We start from the raw sequence: 24,769 nt of genomic DNA, 5'->3' as shown, positions 1-24,769 counted from the left end.
CCGTAAAATGGGCGCCCCCTGGGGTGGCCCAGTGGATGCTGGGCCACCCCAGCCAATCCAGTGCCGGGAGAGTATCATGCAACGTTTTGGTTATGTGGAGTTCAAGCTCACATGACACTCTGCCGATGCTGGATTGGCCGGTAGCGTCTGCCGCACTCGGACGAAAGCTGAAATGAAGCATAGGCCCTAGTAAAAATTTTATAGGCATGTGTCCAATACACATATCAGAAATTCTAAATTGTACGAAAATCATATAAAGTATTGGATATTCTTATCATGATTCTCAGCTTATCATGTTTACTAAACACATTTACTTTTTTTCACCTGGGGGGGTATTGCCAAATCACATACAAGGCACATGATAAAGAAAGAACGAGTCACATTGAACGCAACTCACTTCATGAAGTAATACAAAAGAGCTACTTGCAAGCCACATCATAAGCCTGAGGGCAACTGGTAGTGCTTCCGGTGCCGCCCTTTCTCGAACTTCAAGTGAGCAAGCAGTGGCCCCAAGCATCGTACTGCACGGCTAAACCATAGTTATAAACATAATGGGCTTTTACAAATGAAGCATGTGGAGCTTTCCTGTTTGGAGATCAAGTGCCAAGTTTTGTCTCAGAGGATTGCAGGAAACACGCTTCACTCATCTCCTTAAGCATATCTATTTACTAATTGGAAGCATGGCGGTCTAGCCCTTGACTGAACCACAGCAGTATTTCACTAAGTGAAGCTCATTATGACATCAATTAGAATGTGTAAAATTGAACATTTATTGTGCCCTAAAAGACAAACGAAAAAAAAAAATACAATGTATGCCATTCCTTGACAAACAATGCTATCTGCCAACATGTAATGAAAAATATCACAGAAATCTCAAGTACAAAGAAAATTATAAAGTTTTGGAAAGTGACTAGGAATGAGGAACCCCCGTACAGATAAATTATACCTCACCTACAGGAGGTCGGCATAAGTTATACATTTAAAGACAGAAAAAGAAAACATGCCTCCATAAAACATTCTATCATTTGTTCTGTAAGCAAAATAAAAATTAACCTGATAATACTGTCGCGAAAAGTGCAATATCCACATAGAGGGTGTTTCACGAAAAGTGGACAAATTCGATATTGCGAAAACTATGGGTCGCAACAAAAAAAAAGGCTTGTGTCATTCTGGTCCTGGACGAGGAGCCTAGTTAGGAAAATGATTAAAGTCCGGGATAATTAGATTGTTAATTATTTTTGAGTAACTAACTTTTTAATATTGTGTTTTAGGTTATGGTTTTAATTAGAAAATTGCTCAGCATCATTGAAAAACACTAGATCAACATATTGCACAACAACAGAAGGCGTGCACAGCATTTTACGGCTTTCTGAAAAACAGTACAAATTCGACGGGTTTTTAAGTTTCGTTTTGCAATTGGAGCACATCTCGGCCCCGATTGCACCGCGCCCCATGGAGAAATGGCGCAAGCAACCTCTGCTGCGATGTCCTTGCGCAACGCAGCAGAGGCTGGTTGCACCATTTCTCCACGGGGCATGGTGCCGTCGAGGTCGAGATGCGCTCCAATAGCAAACCGAAACTTAAAAACCTATCCCATTTGTGAGGTTTTTCAGAAAGTCGTAAGATGCTGCACGTGCCTTCTATTGTTGTGTAATATGTTGATCTAGTGTTTTTCAATGATGCTGAGCAATTTTCTAATTGAAACCATAACCTAAAACACAATACTAAAAAGTCAGTTACTCAAAAATAATTAACAATCTAATTATCCCGGACTTCAAAAGTTTTCCTAAATAGGCCTCGAGCCCAGGGCCAAAACGACACAAGCCTTCGAGCAGTTTTTGCAATATTGAATTTGTCCACCTTTCGTGAAACACCCTGTATAACCTCCTGAGACCCTGCGTCCACCAGTGTAAACATTGGGTTTTGAATTGTAAGAAGAAGAAAAAAAAAAAAAAACTTCGTTGCACACAGAAAAGGACGCCTGTCCACCGTCATGGACGTAGTCTGTGCTGCCATCTGGAGGAGTGTTGAGCAAACAGCACTGAAAACTTGTTGCTTGCTGTTAAAAATGGCGACCTGCAGCACTCGCATGTTCTACGGGCGACGCCAAGGTATGTAATCAGTTTATGTGATTTACACAAACGGAGGCTGTGTTAATTTATATTTCTAGAGTTCTTGAAAGTTCACAGATGGTCACTAATGCTTAATATTTTCAACAGTATTAGCAAGGGTTATAGTAGTCCCTTGTCAAACTGTCTACGTGGGTGGACGCTGGGACCCAAAACTTATGACACGAATTTCGCGATGATCATGTTTTGCTCGCACCAATCTGAAACACTCGCGAAGTGAAAACAATTGGTTTGATTGATTGTGCTCGATTTTCAGGACTAACAAGTCAGGCTGATGCCATTTTAGAAAGTTTGTGCGGTGCCACAGGTTCCGCGCAAGAGAGTCAAGCCACTGCCGAACTCGCCAGTCCAGACGGCGCAGGCACTTCACGTGCCAAAGAAAGAAGACGTCAAGAATGCTACACAGTGCAGGAACCCTGGCTCCTCAAAAAAAACTCAGCACCATTGCACGTCCTGTGAAATCTACCTCTGCACTGAAACTGACTGGCACTGCTTCTTTGATTTTCGTACCAATAAATGAGCCTCATTTCTCTGCCGGTATCACTCCAGTTTTGCTATTCTTCCCAAAACCTATTTTGTAAAAATTAACTTATAAAATGTTGAATAAAATATGTGTTCATTTTCCTTACTTGAACTGTAAAGCCCCACTGTCCCGTGGGTGGACATCCATTTTTACAGAGCCTGCAAACTAACACCGTAAAAAAAAAAAAAAAAAAAAAAAGCTCAAACTGAACCGTAACGAAGCAGTTAATGCGCGTGTGGTTGAAGCACAAATCATTGCTTCAACCATGCACGTGCCTGCAAACTTTGTTTAAAAATTTAATTACCACTGCCCTTGGAGTTGTGTGGCTCATGCCGAGAAAAAGCCTCTCCAGAGTGACGAGCATGTTGAAGGCCTTCCGTTCATATTGTATACTGAACAACCAATAGGCTGCCAACAACATACACAGCCCCTCCTCGGCATTTGGAACGGAGAACAACCTCTCACGATCAACAACCAGGTGAAAGAAGTCTGCATCCTCTAAGTCTTGCCCGCTGTACAGGACACACGGTGTCGGTGGGATGTTTTCATCCTGCGTTAGGTAAAAGGAAAAGGCACAACATATTTTAATGTAGAAGGCCAAAACATGTTTGCTCTTGTCAACTGCTATTATTCACTCCAGTTCAGGCCATGAGCATTGCTTATGTTTAAATAAGTAACCGGCATCTGCAACAATGTAAAATGAATGAGGAATTACAATTGGGGAAACATCACGACATGAAAATATTGCGATATAAGCTTAGAGATATATTTTAGTATCTCTATTTCAGTATGAAGATGCATTTGTGAAACCTATTTGCATTTCAATAGTGAGATACTTTTCCGATGCATTATGATTCGCTGCTAGACTTATTTATTGTTGGAAATGAGTACAGGTCTGGAGATAAAAAAAATAAAAGTCACGCCAAAAATCTGACGCATCACTGGTTCGTTTTCACCATGAGAGTGATTTTTTGCTTTGCTATCACATCTCACTTTTACAGTGGCCTGGTTTCTTTATGCGGACAGCAGCCTTCCTGTGTACATTTGAGGTTATTGTTTGGATAAGAGGACACCAACAAATGCACAGATGAGAAACAATACGTGCAGAAGGAAGAGAAGCCAAAAAGCAGGGATGTTTGCGCAGACGCGCTTTGTCAGGCAGTGTCATCGGTCGTCAGCGCTCATTGGGTGCAATAATGGGTTCTTATCGGTATCAGCGAACATAGCCAAGGGCAGACAAGTTTCAAGGAGAAAAAAGGGGGCAAACACCGACAGAAGGCAGGCAGCTCAGGTGCTACAATCTATGTCTGCCACGGACGCACCCTGCTTACCTCGCCACCCCGCATTTATGAACCGTACAGGGCTACCGACTGACCATAACGGTACATGCTATTATTTGTTCGTTGGCCAATGTTAATTTTTTTGCTTCCTCCTCTACACTAAAAAAACCCAAAGATGAAGGTTCCAGAAAACAGCAAACATAACAATGTCTCGTATGTAGTTGTATAAATTAATTTTCACGAGCTACATTTACATTTTATGTGCAGTCGCTGGCCATATCTCTCCCGTCCGAACACCAACCGGAGCAGTGAAAATCCAGCATGAGGCACGTTGAGCATGGCTGTGTTTTGGAAGCCAGACTATTAGGTTTTTGGCGTTTCAGCCATTGTACCCGAAACTTGGTTCGCCTCAAATTTTTACTTTATATCTCTGTAATTTAGGTGGCCATTATCTCTTGAGCGTTACAGAAGTATTTGGGGCCTGGTGAGCCTAATGTTTGGGACACCCCATTAACAAAAGGGGCCAGGTGAACAAGCTGCTATTGAACTGTTGGAAGCCAGTTAACACGCTACACTGTCTCTGTATTGAAAACCCTAGAAAGATCAGCATGCCTGCCGCCTTCCAGCCTTCATTGGTTTTTCAGGACTTGTATTCATGTGCATTTCACATGTTTGTTTCCTTTGACATCAACATGGTCACTAATATGTATTCAGAAGGCTCCAATTCTAGCCCCTGCGGGCACTATGAAAAAACATACCGTGAAAACAAAAAAAAAACGAACACTCTACCCACAAAAAACAACAAAAAAACCTCTTTAGTTAGCATTTATTTAACCCTGCTACATTGAAGGTAGGCTGGAACTTTGTTCTTGCTAGCATCAACTTTCGCAAAAATATAGTGAAATAACTTACATCTTCTTGCACGAACATTAGGGGCAGTGATGTTGACTCCTTGACGTTCAGTGCCAAAATGCGCAGAGTTGCAACAGTCAGGATGTCTGAAAAACACCAACAACATTTGTGCAAGATATCAAATACATTTTTGTACTCTTCGTTGCACGTGTCCTGGACGGTTTCAGAAAAAAAATGTATGCATTGTTCTGCTTATCTTCCAGTAGGATCAGTGACAATGAGGGAACTTCAGACAAATACTAAGATGTTCACTTGGCCAAGCCTGTCCCCACTAAAAGAAAAGAAGGCAACACACCAGAACGACCTAAATGGGTGCAACATAATATTATAGATAAGCCATTGGACATGTCACCAAATGGTATGAAACAATTCAAATCACCACGGGGAAATAACCTTGGGAGTATGATACAAACTCCCAAAGTTATTCCCCATACACTGGTGTGCAGCCCAAATGTCTGTCCTCTACGGCCCTCCACCACGCTGCCTGCACCTTGGCAGAGGGTTCTCCTCTGCCAAGGCGCTGCGCATGTACAGCTGCAGCAGAAAAAGATTAGCACGAGCGACCAACGACCAGAGCGGCAAAATTGCAGCACGTAGCACTATTGTTTCCGAGCGCGCTGATAGCGAGAGTGCCAGTCACGTTCCATCTTTCAATACAGGGGAGGCCAGCACAAAGCAGCCCACCCTAAAGGCCGCATTTTGAAAGCTATAGTTTCGCTTACTTCTCAGCCGAGCAATGCGCCAACGTGGTTGCACACATAAACTCGGTTATTTTTTTTACAGTGGAGCTGTTAGCGGCTAGTTTCCCCAGGGTCGTGTCAGTCCTCAAATAACCCGATGACACAGAACTCTGGACAGCTACCGCCATATATAGGAGACGGCAGCAACCATCATAGATGGCCGCAACCTTTCCACTCTGGCTTGCCGACTAGCGATCGGCCATTACTTCATTCCCACCATAGTGCAGCTCCGCTAGTCTTCCTTCCTCAACAAAAGAGAAAGACTGAAAGTTTTTTGTTTGTTTTTTTACTATCTTTTCCCATGCATGCATTGAATGGTGGTATTTTATCGCTTGGTCGAAAAGCCTCCCTTGCGCAGCGGTTTTCTTACTGTACTCACGCCGTGTCCTGAGCCTCCCCAGATCCATGTGCGGTGCTGCTTGCAGTGTAAGTAGGACATGCTCCTGGCAGTCGATCGCCTTCTTTGTGGCCAACAGAACGATCTTGTCAATCCCTTTTGCGACTTTGTCGGCCAGGTTCATCTTCGTGAGCCTCTCGAAATCTTTAGCGAACTTCACAAAAGAAAATATAAAAATTGAAAGTTCAGGAAATATGCCACGGCATTTCTTTAATAAAATTTACAAAGAAATTGGCACTTGTTCATTAATTTAAATAAGGGAAACAAGAAACAACGCCTAAATTCAGATTTTACTGGCACTACCATTTACCGAGTCTAGGCCAACTCACCGAAAGCCAACTCATCGACGGTAAACTCGTCAGCAGCCCATTTGTCGAATAGGCCGAATCGTCATAAGGCAAATCGTCGAAGAAAAATTAGTCGAAGACGCCAACTGGTCGCCGCTGTTTCAAAGCCATAATATATAATTTTGTCCTGAAATGTTAAAGCAAATCCTGCCCTATAGTAATGCGTAATATCGCCGTATCGTAATAAACATCCAGTGCGCTCTTTCTTGTCGAAGATAACAACTTGCAGCTTTCTCCACTTTCACGGTGCAGTGGGGGACAGTTACTACGTCGCGTGTGCATCACTGTGGCACGTGTGAGTTTGCTTGGCCTACCCGTCCACGCTGCTTCGCGGCAACAGTCCGCAGCGGCTCATTACAAAAAGTAATAAAGAAAACTAGCAAAAGGACAATCCCGAAATTTACATTTCTAAACTTGTCTCAAGGTACTGTCCTAAAACCTAAAAAGACCGCTGTCCCTAGTCCAAACACAAATAAAAATTTAGATCAAAAGATAACAAGGAACCATGAACTTTTACCTGGGACCGTCATTTAACCCATTCGAGGAATCGGCCTCGAATGGGTTAAATGACAGTCCCAGGTTGCCTTTCGACAAGTTGCCTTTTGATGAATTGTCCTACAACAAATTGGCCTATACTACGAATTGACTGTCGATGAGTCGGCTTTCAGCGAGTTGGCCGAATCCCCCATTTACCACAACTTGAAGGTGTGGGAAGGGCTTTAGGAACAAACATACGAACACACAATACGCAAGTTTCTTTTTTTAGTAACATTATTTTTTTTAACTTCCCTTTGCTTCTGAAGTTCTTAATATGTCTATTGACTTGCCAAGCAAGTCTTGCAAGAGTGCAGAGAAATAATTGGTACTACAGACATCACGCTGATGAAATATCAAACCTTCTTCTTCACATGCAATCTCTTACTCTTTTCTTTCGGACCCTCGAGTCCTTTTCATGCAGTATGGCATAGAGTTGATAGGATCTCCAAACCTGGCCTGTGAACCATAGCTTCCAACTAAGTCGTTGGTCGCTGCATTAGCTAGGATGTTGCTAACACTCAACAGGCTCCCTCGCTTGGCTGCTCTGCCTTGAAATCGCATTGCCTTGTCGCCTGTCTCCTCTTAATCCGGTTTTTCATTTCCATTACCTATTTTTATCTGTACCACTGTATTTTTTATTGCTTATAAATGTTTCTATTCTCTTCTGCACACGCCGCTTCGCGTGTCGTTCCGCGGGTGAGTACTACCATTGCTACTGATTCCTATCGTGCTGTTAGCTGTTCATTTTTGGTTCATTTGACCCAGGTGTAGTCGAGAGGAGCCGTTTATGAACACCCGCACCCATGTCATAGGGGTAGGCAGAGCTCTGAATCAACAATCACGACGCGAGAGCCGAGTGCGGTGCGAGTCAACAAAGCGAGTGCAGGTGGCTCAATCGCACTCGGCTCTCGCGTCGCTTAGTTGACTGGCACTGTAGCATGTGCCTTCAATACCGCTTACTTGAGTAAGATACAGCCCGCCGCTTTGCTGTCACGAATCATTTGTCTGAATGCCTGCGAAACCGTAACACTGTTCGGCATGTCCAACTTTGCAGCGCCTCACAACTGCACGCAGTTGTCTTCACCCAAACGCTTCGCAGGACGCTGTCTTTTGGGAAGCAGTGCCAGGAAACATGCCGTCCGCCGGCAGTACTGTTTGTACAGCCTGGCACACAGCAAACTGTACTATGAGGGCATGTTACTGCCGAAGGTGACCTAAAGAAATAAAATACCTTGAGCTGACATCTTGACTAGAGAAATAAAATTACCGAAGGAACTACGAGTTTCAAGATGACTGCCTGGGAGACAGCACACCTCTGCACTTGAAAAGGGGTGCTTTTAACTGACAACCGCTTAGCAAGTAGTTTAAGAAGGCATACTATAAGCGCACACAAGCCGCGATGTTGGGCCGCCCGGCGCTTGCGAAGGGCTCGCGCCGCTGAGCGCAGTTTGTCAGGCACCGCAGCGTTGGATATGACAAACGGTGCTACGGCTTTGCAGGCATTCGGACAAATGATTCGCGGCAACTTATCTCTGCACTTGAAAAAGGGCGTTGGCAAATGACAACCGCTTAAAAGAAAGATTATGAAGGCATGCCATAGGCACATTCAAGCCGCGACATTGAGCCGTCGGCATTTGCAAAGGGATCGCACCGCAGCGCGCAGTTGTCAAACGCCACAGCGTTGCATATGCCTCAGCTTTGCAAACATTCGGACAAATGGTTCGCAGCGACAAAGCAGCTTGCTGTATCTTGGTCAAGCAAGCGGCACCCGAAGGCATACGCTGCACTGCGAGTCAACGGAGCAGGCGCGGGCGGCTAAATCACAGCGCACTCTGCTCTCGCGTCGCAATTCTTGATTTAGAGTCTGCCTACCCCTATGACATCTGCGTGGGTGTTCATAAACGGCTCCTCACGACTGCACGCGGGTCAAGTGAACCAAAATGAACAGCTAACAGCACGACAGGAACCAGTAGCAACGATAACACTCACCCGGAGAACGACACGCGAAGCGGCCTGTTGTTCGTCAGCACTCCCGTCGAAAAAGGCATAATAAAGACAAAAACTATATATATGCAAAAAATACTGCGCACAGAAGAAAATAGAAACACTTAGAACCAATAAATATACACTTGAACATATAAAAATAGGTAATGAAATCAAAAAACAAGATTATGAGGAGACGAGCGACGAGGCAATGCGATCTCAAGGCAGAGTGGCCAGGCCAGGGACAGTCTCTCCCACAATTCCTCGCGCGCGGGCCAGGGCGCTTGGGGGATTTCGCAAAAGGGCTATTGAACGAGGAAATGCACAGAATGCGTCTGGTTCTCTGTGCAACTTTTTTTTTCCTCAATAATCTTATTAACAGCTTTTTAGAAGTCACAAAAAAAGGGTTTCATCTTTTTGCTATTTTTAATATTGACTGTGTGCCTTCAATGACCCACGACTTTGATTAAATTTGGTGGTTGTGTCTAAACCTTAGAAAACAGCCCGTGATCACAAAGAGAGAGAGCGCAACTCGAACCGGCCAGTTCTCGTGGCGGTCCTCGGGCGGAAAGAAACTGAATTTTGAGCCTCAAATTCTGTTCTGGGCAGTTGGGTTCTCATAAGCCATGTACAACTAAAAACATCGGCGAGCATAAACACCCTGTCAGTGTCCCTTCAATAAGAGTTTCTGTATTCAAACAATAGTACAAAAAAAAAGTCAACAACACCTTCGTATTCAATAAAGCGGAAGAGTAGCAGCAATGACTCACTCGCTGAGAGTCCATCAGGTATGGGTACCTTGTCCTAACAGCATCAATGCCCATTTGTGCCATGTCAGAGAGCCTCTTCCTCGCAGTGAGAGTCATCCTTTCATGGATTCCTTTTTCATCAGGAGCTGCCTTTCGTCCTTCTCGTATAAGCCATTCCTCATGGGCGATCAGGCTGGCTTCGTCCTCTCCAGCCAAAGCCGAAGCAGTGATGTTCTTGAGAGGCATGATCGAAAGGGCGCGATTTAGACATGAATATTCATTAACAGAAGGACAACAACTGACTACCTTTTTAGTGCTTGATGCTCTTAGCATGCCAAAATTTCTGATAAGGTAAAATTGAATTCAATCATTTGACCTAACATTGCCCAAGGCATTACCCTACGGGAGCACAAACAGTAGAAAACACACAATATAAAAAAGGAAACAGTCCAGATAAAAATATATAACATATTTCCTTGCACCTTGCTCAATAAATGCACCCCCAACTTTGTATCACGAGGTGGGAACGTTCAAATTTTTTTATGCGCCACTTTGAGCGATAAACAGCTAGACGATCATGGGAAGGAACGACCTCCATCTCCAGGTGGCCAAGCCAAGCCGGGGTCGTGGGAAGAAATGAACCTTCCGCCATTTTGCAATAAGCTTTTTTCCGAATCGGGGCGGCCCCTGGTGAGGAGATGCCAAGAAATGAATTCCGGGTACTAGCGGGCCATTTAGTTCCGGCTTCAGATATTTGCCATGATTATTGTGTCATAATGGAACTCGCTACTTCATTTTCACAACTGAGACATCCCACAAGTGTAAAATACCATAAATGTCGCCAAGCAATTAAAAAAACACTGGCCACTATTTTATTGGTTTCGAGCATGCCAGGTTTTAAGCAAAAAAATTGCAGGTGCCTTGGTTGATGTTTTACGCGAGAGAAACTTCAGCATACTTGCGATTGCACATGTTTCGTCGCGCAAGCAGAGACAACGCCTGTTCGACTGAAACCATGTCACTCAGCTTCGCAGCCAACTGTTCCGAGCGTGCAACGCATGCAATGTTGCATGGCAGGATTTTTGAAAGTTGCCTATAGACCTTTCAAGCGGCAGTCTCGAACGAAGCGATTTACAGCAGGCATCCCTGGTTTTGAGAGGATAAGTCAGTGTTGCCAGACTGCGCTGAGCTGTGGAGTTTCTCGTCAGTGGGCTGTGGCAGCCTGCGTGGGCACACTTTCGGACGCTGGTGGAGGCTAAATTGCCGTGTTCTATTTTTCTTTTGTATTCTATGGCAAATAGAATTTCTCGGGGTTTTTAAGAATGCTCTGTACTATTTTTGAGAACAAAAACAAAGCAACGAAAGCTGTTTTGGTGAGTCCGTGAGCGACAGAACGAATGCAACTGGGATGTTTGTTTTATTTTATGTTGGTCTTTTTACGGCACCATACACTCCGCCTTGTCAATCTACAAAGATCTTAACCGTCAAAAATATTTGACCGCACAGGATATTCAAACTGCATAGATTTACTCGCCCACAAAATGAAATTCAACGAGTCTCATCAATCGAACAACATATATTGTACGTACCCCACAATGCCGCGTTATCCGAACAGGATTTGAGAAAGGTCTCAAATAACACAGCATATCCAATAAACAGTGTCGACGATAGTAACTTCACGACGATCAGACGGAATCCGGCGTGTTTTGGGCACATGTAGAAGAGAGCTGCTTTTTTGCACAGCTTCAAAGCAAACACTCCGGACCCGACCCTATCAGCTATTTTTCGCGAAGACTCGGAACACAAGTCGGGAAGGCTTTCTGGAGATTATCTCAACGGAAATAATCCTTCAAGAATGTCGAACTGCCTCCGTCACGACTCGCGAGTTGCTTGACGTTCACTCTCTTCGTTTGTTTCCTGCGAAGGCCGAGCAGGCTATGAGCCCTGGTATTCCCTGGTTCTCACAGTGCATGATAGCACACAAAGGGTAAGCATCCTAAACAGGCAAATAAGGTAAAAATTTCCAAGAAAAGTTGGCGAACTCTGAATGCACAATGCAGCTGGGGAGTCATGCTGACCGGGTTTCCACAGCCAGGCAGGTGGCAGAAATTTATGGCTGGTAGGGGCCGCTTGGTTCGCAAAATGGCGGCGGCCAGAGAGCTTTTTCTGCAAATGTCTATAGCTTATGGTTGCCCCAACAGCACGATCGTGGGGTTTCCACGATGGTTTCATACATTAGCTAACATGCGGTTTGAAGATTAAGGTTTTCAAGTATGCTACTGAACATGGCCGTCGCACAACAGGAAGAAATTGTAGTGTTAACGAAGTCTTGAAGATTGCTCATGTGCAAAGCTCTTTGGCGATGTGCAAGGAGCTTTACGTGCCAGTGATCTCGAAAACCATAGTGCGACAAGGGTAGTACTCTTTCTGCTCATTAGAGTGCTGCATGTTCTCAGATCTTATGGACATTGTGAGACAAGGACCCAAGAAGAAGGACGATTGCAGGAGGCTCCACTGGTTCCAAATCACTGATTGACACTTAATGGAAGCTCGCCTGGGATCTTGAGAGCTTCCAGGTGAGCTCCAATCTCAGGTGAGCTTCCAGTGAGTGCCAACCATCGAATCGGAATGAATCGAGCTCCCTGCCATCATCATCTTTCCGAATCCTTTCCACTCGAAAGCATTTCATGCTTCCACCTACTCGCGGAGACGGGATAAACCATTGTAGTTTTCCCGATTCGCGTTATCTGATTGATGGAAGCGTTTCGTTGATTTCTAAGGCAGACACTGATGAGTAGAAAGAAAACCATGCGTAGATAACAATTTGATCATCCACTATGCAGACACGATATCCGCATCCGAACCACATCAGCAATTTTTGATCTTCCAAGTTTATCCCGGAAAGTTTAAACATTGCCCCTCACCAGCTTAATCTTTTTTTGCCGCTTCAGCTGTGTGGCTGCACCTCCATCATTTGGTCTTTTTGATCCAAATTTTGCACGGTTTTCAGCAACCCGGACGTCGTCTGAAAGGCGACGTCTTTCATTTTTGAACTTGTACCGCAGTGCTACTCTCCACGAGTCCTGTAAAATAAAGAAATACCACAGCTTGAACAACTATCTAAATTTAAATTTAGGTCCAGCCATAGCATTTTTGCTGCGATATCAGTTATTGGGAGCCTACCAAGGGAATCGTTCCTGCGCCAAGGAATGAAATTATGGCGTCCAGCTATACTCTTTTCACCTTTGAGCTGGGGAGAGCTTTCTTTTTCACTAAAGCACCAAGGTAAAGGAACAAACGCGACTGACCCGTTTCCCACCCCAACCCAGACAACTATTTTTGGAGATGACCGAGGATTCTATGCGGATTATCTCTGGGAGGGGGGAGAAGAATGTTTGCAAAATCGCGTTGAGGGCAGTTCGACGTCCATCACTTCCTTCGTTTCCCATGAATGTCGAGCAGAAAAGCTTGAATGGCAGGCACTTACCAGTCTTATATATCACAATGGAAGATAACACAGAAAGGGTATGCAGCACTCATAAAAAAAATTAAGTGGGAACTTTCAAGAGGGGCGAGAAAACGTTGAATGCAAAACCGCCAAAACAGGTAGAGAACCGCACTGAGCGGGTGTTCACAGTCCAAGAGGGTGGCAGAAAATTTCTAGCTGATAGAGGGCCAGCTGCATCAGCATCAGCAACATGGCGGCGGCCTAGGAGCGTTTTTTGGAAAGATGTATAGAAGCACCAATGCTAAGAATTGATCGCAGCTATTATTATAAACGTGCAAAAGAAATGTGCTTACTGATCCAGTTCCTATAACATCTTGGAGCTGAGGGTACTTGTCAGTTAGTAGCTGAGTGACCTTGGAGTAAAAGTGCTGAGATGGGAACCTGCAGAAAAGTCGTGCCCATTCTTATGGCTCAACAATCTCTAATATTATAACCCACATTGTGAATCAATAGGTCCCGTATGCAGACTGAGCCTACGCGAGGAAGATGCAAGGTATTGTTCAGATGGTACACAGTGCATCAATGTTTTAAACATGCCAATGACCCCCAATCGATTATAACTAGTCGCACCAAATTTTCAGATATTTAAAAAAAAAAGGAATATCTACACATTTTCCGCTTAGCAAATTCTTGTAATATGAATTTCGACAAAGAGACATGTTGTCCTATTGAAGGAAAACGAGCAAGTTACTTAAAGCTTCCATTAATTTTACACACCAGCAACACATACACCTGTAAATACAGCGAGGGCATGGATTGCTTCTAGCAAATGACAAGAAGTGACCTAACTAACCAAACATTTCTCTAGCCTGAACTGACTAATTTCATTTTTGGCGCAGCGGTCTCGACCAAGAAGCCTAAAATTCAGCACAAAGATGCACTTGTGAAACAACGCAAATAAGCCATCAATCTACTATGTTTACCACTGCACAAAATTTGGCAAGATAAGGACCAGAAAGAAGCAACCTAGCTTTTTTTCCGAATTACTTTTTTTTTTTTTTGTATACAAGGAGGGTTAGAGGGATTAAACCCACTTCAAATATATTGCAAAAATCAGTTTCACCTGCTTCGATACTGTGATTTAAGACATAGGTTTAGCTGGATACAGAAAGATACAGCAAGACAAAGGTTGACCGGTGCCCACAAAGAAGTCACCCATGAAAGGAACTGGAAATGATGAAGCTAGGAATAAGTCCGAATTTTGAGACCACCTTACTTACACTGTTATGTTCACCATTGCACGAAAGAGGAGCTCCACAATCTTTCGGAATGATGAAGATGTCAGAGGTTTGCCAGAGATGATCGTATCATGGAGAGCTCCAAGCTTGGGGAAAATGAAGGTGTTCCCATCGTCGTCTGAACACGAAGGCCTAAAAATAGTGCAATTATTTTAAAAGAAAATGATTATTAAAAAAAAAAAAGAAAAAAAATGTTGCTATGTAGAAGCATATAAAAAAAAAAAAAACAACAGAAATACAATAAATATGTTATAGGCGTCTCACATGCTTTTTCTCAACCTCATTTTAAAGCGATAGCTGTTATGGGCTCTTCACCCCCCTTTGAAATGATGGTGTAGAGAAACCGTCGTCGATATTGATGAATGCTCTAAAACATTTGTTACACTTTGCCGCTGCCAGGGATCGAACTATGGGCCTACTGTGTGTGAGCCAAGTGCTTTACCACCTGAGCTATCAGCTCTGTGTTCCCTGAATAAACTGCATGTGGTGAGGACACATGCGTGTATCAGTCTTGTGAAGCGCCCGTGTTCCTCCCAGGCACTTAGCCAGGGTCTTGTTTCGGAAGAGGGAGGGAGGGAGGGAGGGAGGGAGGGAGGGAGGGGGGGGGGGGCAGAGGCCAAATGCTGTATGAGGGGGAGGAGGGAGAGGAGGCCCCAGCAAAATGGAAGATATTGGGGGGGGGGGGGGGGAGGGGCCCGGGCCCCATGGGCCCCCCTGGATACGTGCCTGGTTCCTCCATTGCCCAGGGAACGCAGCAGAACACAATGGTCCATGTACGTGAGATGCGTCAAAGAAGTAGATGAAACAAAACGGCACCGCGCAGGTAAAGCTACTAGCCGACATGTGATCCAAGCAAACAATAAATAAAAAGACGCGAACCAAAATGGCTAGATGTCACCACCCTAAGCAAAGCGCACATGTACGGTAGGCACCCGGTGAGACGCTAGTGCAGCTGGTATGAGCGTTTCCATTGATGCCACTTTGTCCGCCGTTCTATAGTGACAGCGGAATAGAAGCATTTCGAGGCTGCCTTGTATCACAACATAGCCTCTATAGTCGCAACCATTAAAACACACTTACAGCTCAAAGGGCTCGATGCCTACCAATGGTACATCTGGAGAGGAGTCATCTGGAGAAGTTTCATCTGGCAAGCTCTCTCTTTGGGCGGTTTCACAGTTTTCAGTGCGCACCGTCTCCAATGAAGCCTCCTCCTAAAACGAAAGGAAATCCCTGCAGTGTAAAGTTACTGGATTTGTGTTAAGGACCCCAGCAGGCTGTTTTAATGATATAACGGTTTGTACTTTACATGCTATAAGTAAGGTTTGGTGTATTTATTACTAATAAATGCCGCTAGATGCTCGCCGTTTCAGGAATTCAGTATAAATCGTAATGTACAAAATTTTCATATGCACACATGAAAGAATAAAAAACGCAGTGGACAAGAACAAACCAAGATATCTTTCCAGAAGTCCTATTTCGGCCCTGTCCACCTTCCGTTTCTTATCCTTTCGTGTGTGGATATGAACCTTCACCAATACGCTCGTCTTCAATAATACAGAAATTCGGCACCGTATTCTTGGTTCGTGGCTCATAATCTGAGCCCGAATTTGAAGCTTAAGCTCTTCGGTAGATGCAAACATGCACAGCATGCAATTTCACATAGTGTCAAACAGAGATGCTGTTCAATGCTAAGAATAATATGCGGAGTACAGTGCAACACCGTCCAGTAGAGCATGCAAGCCATATCACTTTGAAAAAGACATGGCCCTGACTGGCCCCCTCCTTCTAATGCAACACTCAAACTGCTCTGGTATCCAGTACTAACACGAAACAAAGTTTATCTAACGAGGACCTCGATACATACATTAGCAAGCGATATAAGCAGGAAAGCATGAGTGACGACCAGGCTGTGGCCAGTCACTTGCTGCGGCTATGTGGTCTGCGCAGCCCGGTCACCGCTTGCATATTCCAGCTCACACCACCAGCAACTGTACTTGCATATACAATACGAGCACATAGCCCCAAATCCTCAGTTTTGCTGGGACCTCCTCTCCCTGCCCGCTCCCCCTCCCCCATCTATGCCATTTTGACATGGGCGGTCCCCCCCCTCGACAAAACCCTATGTGCCCGATACAATACTCTATATATAGGGTGGTCCAAGTCACCAGGATCGATCTAAAATGGACCATAAAAACAGGCGCCTGCACGTAGCAATCTAAACCTTTCGTCAAAGATCTATTTCACGGGTCAATTTTTTTTTGTAAAATTACAAAAAATAGGACCAAGAAAATTGCCAGGGTTAACGGCAGGCAACGACCCAGACGACCAAGCCCAGTAGCAGGGCGTGTTTGGCGATCGTATTCATAGATGGCATCGGGAGCAGCGTCCGACGGTGCAGCCGACCAGCTAAAGCTAGCAGACGACACGTTGGCAGCAAAAGCGCTGTCGTTATGCAGACACATTTGTTTTTACTTTAAGTTCTGCTTTTATTGCCCGCATTTATTTTTTAACCGAAGGTACATTTGAAAAAGATTATCTTCATTTTATAAAACCTTGGTCGCAAGCCGTCGCAGTAAGGAGGTAGCCCATCAATCTATACGAACGCCAAACACACCTTGCTACTAGACCCCTGTCGTCTGCGTCACTGTCCGCCGTAGACCCTGGCAAGTTTCTTGGCTTTATTTTTTACAGAAAGAGAGCTACGCTTTCTAATTTTACAAAAGGAAAGCGACATGTGAAATACACCTCTGACAAAAAGTCTAGATTGCTACGTGCAGGTGTCGATTTCTATGATCCATTTTATATCGATCCTGGTGACTTGGACCACCCTATACTTTGGTCTACGTGCTTGAGTGCAGGCGAACAATCACACTGAACTTCTCATCAGTTCCCTTATCTCTCAAGGTGCTTCTTTACAAAACGCTCGTGCGCTCTAAGCTGGAATATGCCTCTTGAATTGGGAACCCTGGCATTAACGTGTTGATATTGGCTTTTGAAGCAATTCAGAACAGATCTGTTTGTTTCATCCTTGCTAATTATCACTGCACTGCCAGTGTAACATCAATGAAAATAAGTTTGAACCTACCTAACCTTGCATTACGTGGAAATCTTAACAGTGTGTCTGTTCCACAAAATTTATTACTATAATCCTCTGCTATGTGACAAGTTACTGACACCTCTTTACATATCATAATTTCTTGACCATCCACAGATGGGCATTCCTCAATGTAACACTACAACTTTTTATAATTTATTTATACCTCAGACGACGGTCTTATGGAATCACCTTCCAGCATCTGTGGCATCCATATCCGATTCCATCGCTTCTAAACGATGCCTTAACAGTGTTAACTTTTAGCATTTCATTATTATGTATTTTTTTCATTCTTAAGATTGTCGTTTGTTTGCTTTTGATTGTTGTTTGTTTGCTTTTGATGTCTCCTTGTAACACACTCCCCTCTGCAATGTCCTCAGGCCCTGAGTAGGGTGACCATATTCCTCAAGGTAGAAAACGGGACATCCCAGCGGTAAAGGGGGGGGGGGGGGGGGGGGGGTACTAAAGTTTGAGAAAAAATGTAATTAAATTCTACATGCGTGCTATTCCTACATGATTCTACATCCGTGCTATATCCAGTAACTAAAAAAAAAAATATTTCTACCGTCCTCGCGAAAGAAAAAGTGTTTGTGGGCAAGAACAGTCCTAAATTTTACTCTCTGGGTAAATATTGTAAAGTACCTACGGTTAGTTTTGTAAAATATACTTGCAACGAATAGGCATAGTTGCAGTTTGCTTCTACTCGCTTGGTGCCAATTTTGAAACTATGTACTTCTGCGAAAACGGGACATGATTCTATATTGGGATAAAAAGACGGGACGGCAGAAATGGACCTGAAAAACGGGACTGTCCCGGCCAAAACGGGACGTCTGGTCACCCTAGCCCTGAGGGTCTGAAGATGAAGATGCTCAGGAGCATCTTCAACTTCCTTCATCAGTAAACAGAAGTCCGCCATTAGTCTAGCACATATGGCGTTTTCAGATGATGATGATAGTGATCAAAGTGGCCAGACTGAATTCCGGAAAGGGTCTATTGTAGTTTTAAAGGTGGCCATTAATAAAAGCCAACCCAATTGACACGGTTCCCGAAAAAGCAACAGGCTTTGAGATATTCATCTGTTAATTTTTCCTTTTTTTGCTTAACCCTTTAAGCGCCAGCCAGTTTTCGAAAAAATGTACCCAAAATTCAAATTTTTTTTATAGCACACTTTGATAGAAGAATTCTTCCTTATTTCAAGCAGGTAAGACATGGGTATAAAAGCTTAACAACTGAAAACCAAAATTGATCCAATCTTAGGCCATGTGAGGCAAAAAAATTAAAAATGGGAACCGAGACCGCTTGCTTTGAAGCGGTCCTTCATGAGCAACAACACCGGCCAGATCTTGAGAAGTTTTTGACGAGCTTGCCCCACTTTACCAGCATCATCTCCATTATTCGCAAAGTGGAAAAACTTCGTGAGCAAAATAAATCTGCTCTTACTCATCACCTCCCCAAACACTAGGATTTCAATCACTGTGCGCTTTGACCAATACCACTCGACAACTGGCTTGTCTACTATTTCCTGTAGAAGCAGCAGGGTGAAGAAGACTCATTTCTGCTTCCGTCACCGGTTACCACGCCTTCATTTGGGATCCCCTTGAGATCAGCGCGGTCGCCAAGTGTTGATCGGCATAGGTACCTCTTTGCCTCATTGACGACCAGAGTCATTACGTCTGGCTTAGCAAGAGTTACAAGTACCCAACAGCATTGAGGGTGTCGTGTTCGACGAGCGACGTGTCGACGGGTGTCGTGACGCCCGGCGTGGCAATAAAGGGAAAGCGGGGAGGGGCTCATGGAGGATTTGTCGTGTCCACACTTTTCCAGTCTCGCGCCGAAGCATGGACCTCATCGCCGCTAAGGTCCGAGTCACTTGAGCTTTCAAACTCTTCCGCGGACTCCCCGCTTCCGTCACTATCGTCTAGCGCAAAGTCATCATCATCCAAACTACAGGGTGAAACAAGGAGACGGCAGGCTCTTTAAATCGACCGGAAAATTCGGTTTCTTAACCTATCGCGCTACGACTTTGTGCAACGTTGCCCACAGATGGTGCATTTTTTTTGTAAAATTTGCAAAGAGCGAACTTACCTGAGGAAAAAGTAAAGAAAGAAAAAGGCTTAGCTCCTATGGAAACGCAGCGAAGCCACCGGTCTTCAAACAACACGGCGCCGGTTAGCACGGGACACAAGAGATGGCGCAACGAACGCCGTCAACGAACGAGCATACGGCGTCGAGAGCCAGCGTCATTAGCAGACAATCTTTTCAACTCAAAAGCGACGCGCGTTCCGCAGGCGGCGACAGTCGCAGAAACAAAAAACAGGCGCAGTAACAACGAAGAACTGCAGTTCCTTGTCTGCTAAATACGCCGGCTCTCGAGTCTCGGCGTCGTCTGCTCGTTCGTTGGAGGCAGTTGGCGTCGCGACCGCTTGCGCCACCTCTTGTGTCCCGTGCTAACCGGCGCCGTGTTGTTTGAAGACCGGTGGCTTCGCTGTGTTTCCATAGGAGCTAAGCCTTTTTCTTTCTTTACTTTTTCCTCGGGTAAGTTCGCTCTTTGCAAATTTTACAAAAAAAATGCACCATCTGTGGGCAACGCTGCACAAAGCCGTAGCGCGATAGGTTAAGAAACCGAATTTTCCGGTCGATTTAAAGAGCGTGCCGTCTCCTTGTTTCACCCTGTAGAAAACTCATCATCAACTAAAGAAACGCGCTTCCGACTAGACGAGCGATGCATGTCACCACTCGAAAGAGACGCCATTTTTAAAAACCCATGTTGCCGGAGGAGCATGATAAATTCTCAAAATGATGCAAAAATTAGCGAAATTCTGGTTCGCTTTTTCTCCTGCTGGCTAGCGGGAGAACTATTCTCAACACAAAAATAGACTGGACGAGCGTGCCTCGTCGCTGGCACTACAGACACGGGCTGAAACGAGCGGATGAGCCACACTCATCCTTGGCATTTGCGGGACGAACTCCGTGGACGAGTCAGACTCGTCCTCGGCGTCTAAAGGGTTAACCCAAAACCACACGCTGAAAGGTGCACCTGATTATGATGCAAAAAAAAAAGTGACGCCCGTGTTTCATGCCCTTCGCCACTATCTCGACAGACAGCGTGTCTGCTGGAGGCGCCGGCGTCACACTTGCTGGATAGTGACGGACGTACAGAAGTGACAGGACGCTTTTCTACCAATCATAATCAGGCACCAAGCTCCACAAACATACAGTGAAGGCGGCATTAACATAGCTATCACCATTAAAAAATTTTTAAAGAATAAAAAATTAAAAAAACGCTCGTATAGACACAGCCTATCACAGTTGTGATTATATTCCTAGTAATAAACCGTTTCTTTTTTTTTTTTTCATTAATGCTTGATATACCTTGAACTTGTTGCAAAACCAAATACCTGAGTGGAAGATGAGCCTGGCCCACCCTCTGGGACAGTTACAATGGGCAGGAGAGTGATTTTAGCCATGTCATGTATTTCGTCGTCCGCAGCAAGGTCAGTGTATTCTTCAAATACCAAATCCAGCATCTGTAAAATGTATGCGCATGGACTAGCTTCACATATATCTAACCCAAAAATATTTTTATATAGTTAGTAAATCAGCTCCAGAGGCACTTAGCTTCTTTTCAGTTCTCATATGTGCTGGCTCAAATCAGTCCTATTCAATGAAGAGTAAAGGCTATAGGCACGAGCTCGTGCACGTTGACCGGAAATGGCCATACGCACGACGTGGAGAGCTTACTGTAAATATTGTCAAATGCCCTACAAAAAAAAAGTAAAAAAAAAAGAGGTGTCTAGCGTTACGTCCAACGCTGTGGCTAGCGTTACGTCCAGACAGAGCACTGAAATGGATATGCCTAACCTTCTCCCCCACCCTCCTCTCTCGCCCCTGTGAACCTAGGGAAGGCGGCGATTTGGACGTACGGTGTGGCTAGCGTTCCAGACGGAACGATAGCTGCTACTAGAGTTCCGTCTGGAACGCGGAGCTAGAGCTCGTGCCATTTGGGTCACCCTTTTCCGACGGCGCGTGTATCATTGGGGGGCTCGTTAACACCCCCCCCCCCTCCCCTGCATTCACGCCGCTTCGCGGCGACAGTATGCGGCTGCTAATTACAAAACTAAGAGGGAGTTTTCGTAGACCATGTTTCGTTCACCGCTAAGCCCTCTGCAACGAAGAAGCCACTACTGCGCCTGTGCGCCCATGCCCTTGACTGTAGAGTTCCGACATCATAGCAAGCTGCGTAGGGCATTGCGGGACGGCGAAAACGGTCTATGAAAACTCCCTATTAACCCACTTAGCCCTCCGTACACGCCGCCCAGCCAGCAACCCAAACCCGCTATGCCCTATTGCACCTCCGGCCATTTAGTTCAGCGAAGTTTCGTCGACAACATGCCTTCATGTCTTTCAGAGATAATTGTAAAAGAGAAATGTGAATACCGACAAAAAAAAAATCGAGAAGAAAAAAAAAGAAGTAAACCCACACTGCGGTTCGAACCCGGGCCCGCTGCGTGTAAGGCAGACACCTTTCCACTACACTACACCACCACTTCAGAAAGGATAAAGCCTACGGACTCCGGAGTGCACTTCAAACGGAAATGGCTATACGCACTCCGCTAGTCTCATATAAAAGGAATAGTCACAACAACTCATTCTTTTAAGCGGTGGCATAGCGTAGTGGTTAAGGTGTCAGCTTCGTACGCTAGTGGACGTGGGTTCGATCCGCCGTGGTCCCACTTTCTTTTTGTTTCGTTTTCTCAAACATTTTGTTTTGTCGAAGCATTTGGCAATATTTACTTTTTTTTTTTTTTTTTTTTTTTTTTTTTTTTCCGGTGAACACTAGAAGATTCGTTGCCGACGAAACTTCGCAAAACTAAATGGTACGGGACTCCCTTTCCTGATGCGATCGGGGACAGCGGGGCTTGGGTTGCCGGCTGGACGCCGCGAAGCGGCGTGTACTGGTTACGTTTTGTAATTAGCAGCCTCACACTGTCGCCGCGAAGCGGGGGGAACGCAGGCGGGCTCCCCAGCGATACACGTGCCATTCGAAAAGGGTGACCCGAGCGGCATGAGCTCTCCGCAGAGTGCGTGTAGCCATTTCCGTCCGAAGCGCACTCCGGAGTGCGTATAGCTTTACTCCTTCAGAAACTAGCCTTCAACATTTGCTTTATACGAGACCCAACTTGGACGTTACTTTAGTGGCGACCATCGTTCCGCCTGGACGGAACTCTAGACACTTCCTTTTGGATTACAATGTCGCTTGCTCCCGTTGCTTTCATGCGGATTGCCTCGTCGCGCGAGTGACCGAGCGACAGCGAAGCGGGTTCACCGACGCTTGCCTCGTTACTCGCCAAATCGCTTTCATGCGGTCTATACTTTACTCTTCGCGCTAAAACGTCATTTCCTCATATAACATGTACCCTTTCCAAGATAGATTCGAAGATGACGGTGGTTTAGGCGGTTAAAATCTTATCACTTCGATATTTTTTTCTGGATTAGGTGGTTCACAGCTTCGCAGTTCGGTGTCTTCTCTATCCTTCGTTTACTTAGCTTACTGTGACCTGCTACAGTTCGAGCACGGGGAAAATGTCAACAGAAACGAGGCACTTGCCTGAAACCTGACAGAAGACAGTTTGATGGAGTTCCCAAGAACGGGGCACGTAGCCACCGCATGTTTCAAAGAGTTTACCGATCCATCCTCGAGCTTGAAAGACCTGGCAGCCTTTAGGTGAGGCACGGTGACCAGACACCGCACGGGCGGCATTGTCGAACGCTGCTAAAGCCACGCGAGCAGCTAGGCGCGAAAATACTGACATTCGTTTGGCTCGTCAACTCGGTAAACTCGCCAACCGTCATTCGTCACCACCGCAAGTAACGCGCCAAACAGAACAAAGGAACGATAAGTGGGTGAAGGCTGTGGGTGGATAGATGGCTGAACCGATGGTTAATGGTGTATATGTGGCAGCTTGCGCCACCTAGTGTAGCTTAAGCACACAATATATTCCGGAAAATACTTGAGGAACAAACCGCGCCAAAACTAAGAATTTAAACAAAAACACTTTACTATTCGTAAAGACAGGGGACGGGAGAACACCATCTTTCAATTTTCAACAAACAAATGATTTATTGCCGGACGCTTCTCCTTCGGAGTTCCACTACAGGAGAGGGAAAGTTAAAAGGAGGGGGAAGGGGAAGGGGGCGGACAAGACAAGGCCCCGGGAGAAAACTCGGGGAAAGTAAAGCGCAGAGACAGCGGGAAGGAGGGGGAGGAAGGAGGCATCCCGATTTCCCTCTCAGGAGTAGGGACCACTCGCCCGGCCCGCCAAGGACGGCAACTCCGGTCTAAGGAATGTCACCTCTCTCTCCGACAGCGACAGCGAGGCCGAGGAAATGTTCTTCGGCGCCTCTTTTATGGGGTACGCCTCCACGATCTCGCGCCCGTAGCGGTTCTTGTTGGCCCCCAGAACACGCGCGGACGGGAACTCGGGGGCACATGGAGCGCAAACCTTGAGGTGATGGACCATGGGGTGTTGGGAGTCCCCCTCGTTTTTTTCTATTTCTCTCTCATGTTCGCGCAGGCGGTCGTTGAGGCAGCGGCCCGTCTGTACGATGTACTCTGCCCCGCACGAGAAGGGCACGGAATACACCCGTCCGACCGCGCAGGGAACGAAAGGGGCCGCGTGCCTCTTGGCGCGGCCTCAACTGCCACCTGCGCGAACATAGGAGAGAAATAGAAAAAAAAACGACGAGGACTCCCAACCAGGGGCGGATGCAGGAATTTCCTGAGGGGGGGGTCAGGTGTTGGTCAGCGCACCACATGTTTAGGACCCCCCCCCCTCTCCCTCGTTTCACGCCCTAAATTTTACACATGCAGAATTCAAGAGGGGGGTCAGGACATCCGGACCCCCCCTCTAAATCCGCCCCTGCTCCCAAGGGGGCCATCAAGAACCGCTACGGGCGCGAGATCGTGGAGGCGTACGCCATAAAAGAGGCGCCGAAGAACATTTCCATTGACTTAAAACGAAAGAAACACACAAGAGGACGAAACAGACGACACAGCTTTCGACTTGCAGCTACAGATTTACTGGGGCGGCTAGCCGCTCAGAGCTCGACTTGGGGAGGCGATGGGGAAAGAGGGGAGGGCGATGAGGGGAGGTGTAAGAGCACAGGGAGACCGTTGCGGGGGCGAACACAGCGGGCTGTCGAGGGAGGTGACATTCCTTAGACCGGAGTTGACGTCCTTGACGGGCCGGGCGAGTGGTCCCTGCTCCTGAGAGGGAAATTGGGATGCCTCCTTCCTTCCTCTCCTTCCCGCTGTCTCTGCGCTTTACTTTC

At 45.8% G+C, this 24,769-nt stretch overlaps 2 protein-coding genes across 3 annotated transcripts; one reads left to right on the top strand and one right to left on the bottom strand.

Annotated features, from left to right (window-relative positions):
- The first annotated feature begins 1,977 nt into the window (after nt 1-1,977).
- Nucleotides 1,978-2,669, top strand: LOC120846516. The gene is made up of 2 exons (XM_040218305.1): nt 1,978-2,111; nt 2,386-2,669. The coding sequence occupies exons 1-2, from the start codon at nt 1,994-1,996 to the stop codon at nt 2,586-2,588; spliced, it is 321 nt and encodes a 106-aa protein (XP_040074239.1). The 5' UTR covers nt 1,978-1,993; the 3' UTR covers nt 2,589-2,669.
- Nucleotides 2,670-2,851: 182 nt separating this feature from the next.
- LOC115327729 (sterile alpha motif domain-containing protein 3) lies at nt 2,852-23,540 on the bottom strand. 2 transcript variants are annotated; one of them, XM_040218303.3, is made up of 10 exons: nt 23,046-23,540; nt 20,836-20,964; nt 15,424-15,554; nt 14,326-14,475; nt 13,399-13,486; nt 12,522-12,680; nt 9,619-9,831; nt 5,964-6,135; nt 4,845-4,930; nt 2,852-3,202 (listed from the first exon to the last, which is right to left on the bottom strand). In XM_040218303.3, exons 1-10 carry the CDS (start codon nt 23,196-23,198, stop codon nt 2,912-2,914), a joined length of 1,572 nt encoding a protein of 523 aa, XP_040074237.1. In that variant the 5' UTR covers nt 23,199-23,540; the 3' UTR covers nt 2,852-2,911. The 2 variants fall into 2 exon arrangements, with proteins under 2 accessions (XP_040074237.1, XP_040074238.1); XM_040218304.2 differs by lacking the exon at nt 12,522-12,680.
- Between the last annotated feature and the right edge of the window lie 1,229 nt (nt 23,541-24,769).

This window comes from Ixodes scapularis, unplaced genomic scaffold, assembly GCF_016920785.2.
Source record: "Ixodes scapularis isolate PalLabHiFi unplaced genomic scaffold, ASM1692078v2 PGA_scaffold0__279_contigs__length_252992795, whole genome shotgun sequence".
Taxonomy (NCBI): domain Eukaryota; kingdom Metazoa; phylum Arthropoda; class Arachnida; order Ixodida; family Ixodidae; genus Ixodes; species Ixodes scapularis.
This window is presented reverse-complemented; position numbering and strand designations above follow the sequence as displayed.